The following is a 2,461-nucleotide window of genomic DNA, read 5'->3' on the forward strand; positions in this document are numbered from 1 at the left end:
CGGCCGGATCCCCGTCACGGCGAAAAACTCCCGCTCCTCCGCCGGCGGCAACGTCGCCGTCAAACACACCAACTGCGCCCCGAACTCCTGCACCGTCCGCCCCAACCCCCGCAACGCCGGCCGGAACCCCCTCGACCCGTCCAACACGACGTGGCACTCGTCCAACACCACCCGGTCCAACTGCTGCCGCCGCTGCAACCGCCCGACGAAATCCTGGAATCCCTGCGTGACGGCTGACTCGGGCGTCACGAACACCACCGTTACTGCCGTCGTGTTGGCCCGCCCGCCGCCGCGCCACGTCGTCGACGCTAACCCCGACCTCGAACACCGCGCGTCCATGTCGGTACGCAACGCCACCAACGGCGTCACGACGATCGTCACCCCGTCCGGCGCGCAATACGCCGGCAACATGAACGACAAACTCTTGCCGCCGCCCGTGCCCGTCACCTGCACGATCGGGTCGTCCCCGCGCATGATCGACCGCATGACCCGCTCCTGCTGGCCGCGGAACGCCGCCTGCGGGTCCCCCATCATCTGCCGCAACTGCCCGCCGGCGTTGGCCAACTGCAACCGCGTGAACCGCCGCCGCCGCTGCCCCTCGAACTCCTCCTCCGCCGCCGTCGTCGCCGTCCGCCGCCGCTTGGTCGGTGCCCCGCCGCCCCGGTCCTCCGCCCCGAACCCCAACAACCGGTGCCACTGCCGGCTGACGGCCCGGAACCTGTCCCGCAACGCCGCCGTGCCGAACGGTGCCTCCTGGTACAACCGCCCGTATATCATCCCCGCCACGTGCGTGCCGTGCCCTGCCTGCAAATCCAATGCGCTGTCCTCGACCCCCACGTCGTCGTCGTCGTTGTCGTTATTGTCGTTGTTTTTGTCGTCTGCCCGCCCGAACGCCTCGTTCAAATACCGGTTGGCGATGGCGACGGCTATGTGCCGCCACCCGCTGATGTTGATCTTGTTACCGACCAACCGCTCGCTGTGCTGCTGCATGATCCGTCTTGCCTTGTCTGACGTCCATAACTGTTCGTCCGTCCACGGCGCCCGGCTGGGGGTGGCGTTGGCGCTCTCGTCTGTGATGGTGTTGTCACGGGCGTCGTTGTCCTTGGTGTTATTGCGGCGCTCGTCGCCCCTGGTGTTATCACGGCTCGCCTCGCCCGCCGCCCTGCCCCTTACAACCACGTCGTCCGCCCATAAAAATGCGCTCTTCCGGTCCGTCTGATGGATGATGCCTCCTACCTGCTGCCAAAACGGCAACACCAACCATAAATACCACACCAACAACTCGCCGACCTCGCGCGGCAAATACCGGTGTATCACCTTGGCCGTCCCCGTCTGGCGGTAATTCTTGTGGTACGACGTGATGAAACATATCATGCCGTCGTGTGCGAACACGTTCCTGACCCCGCCGTTGGCCGTGTTGCTGTGTCTGATGCCTGCTAACTCGGGCGCCCGCGCCGGCTGCCCTGCCACCATGTGCATCAACATCCACAACCGCTCCCGGAACGATTCCAACGCCTGTCTGTATGCTTGCACCGTCCTCTCGCGGTATGGGTGGTGACTATTGCTGCGGTTGGATGTGGCCTCCTCCGCCTCTCCTGCTGTTGCTGCTGCTGCTGCTGCTGCTGCCGCCGTCCCTCGCGTCGGGTCCAACCACGCCCGCCGCCGTGCCTCCGACTCTGCGATGCGCCGTGCGATCCACCCCTTCCCCTTGCCCACCCACGCCTCGTTGCGGTCGTCGTGCAAAAACGAATACCCCGGCCGGTCCTGGCTGTGGTCGTCGTGCATGCTGTCCCACCTGATGGCGGGCAACGCTGCTGCTAACGCTGATCGGCCTCCGTACCCATCGCCGTGCCCGTTCCACTTGGGATCATTATCCCTATCCCCATCCCCATCCACCATCGCCAACTGCGCCAACAACGACCGCGCCTCCTGCGCTACCCCGTGGAACATCTCGGCCAACTCGCACACACGCACCTGCACCCGTCGGAACGATATCCGGTCGCCGCTCCAATCCACCATGCCCGGCGCTACCGTGTTGAACCGGATGTGCATCCCGTACGTGCGCGCGTCGTAAATCCAATTCATCGCCCTGGGCTCGTCGTCCGGCCGCCCGGGCATCCGCGTCATGAACCGCCGCACCTTGTCGCGCACCAAATGGAACACGCTGCTGGCCTCTTCGTATGCTGCCTCGGCCCCTTTGGTCGCCGTCAACGCCGCCACCTCGTCCTGCCGCTCCAACCACGCCTGGTACACGACGAACATCTTGGCCACCTTGATCACGGCCGAATAATTCGTCGTGTACTCCGTCGCCTGGTGCCACCCGCCGTCCTCGCGGATGCCCAACACCGCCAACGCGCCGATCATCGCGCTCTCCTTCTGGCTCTGCTTGTACGGGTCCTCGATGATGGCGATGATGGCGTCCAAACACATCCTCTCGACCTCCTCCGCCTGCGCGGCCTGC

The 2,461-nt window shown here is 65.5% G+C and overlaps 1 protein-coding gene across 1 annotated transcript; it reads right to left on the reverse strand.

Annotated features, from left to right (window-relative positions):
• Positions 1-326: 326 nt before the first annotated feature.
• Positions 327-2,430, reverse strand: COL26b_014512 (uncharacterized protein; the record flags this gene model as incomplete). The annotated part of the gene is made up of 1 exon (XM_053187083.1): positions 327-2,430. A coding segment is annotated over one exon (2,104 nt), but the record flags the coding sequence as incomplete, so codon positions are not given.
• Between the last annotated feature and the right edge of the window lie 31 nt (positions 2,431-2,461).

Source organism: Colletotrichum chrysophilum, assembly GCF_026319265.1.
Source record: "Colletotrichum chrysophilum strain AFK26 chromosome Unknown scaffold_493, whole genome shotgun sequence".
Classification (NCBI taxonomy): Eukaryota; Fungi; Ascomycota; class Sordariomycetes; order Glomerellales; family Glomerellaceae; genus Colletotrichum; species Colletotrichum chrysophilum.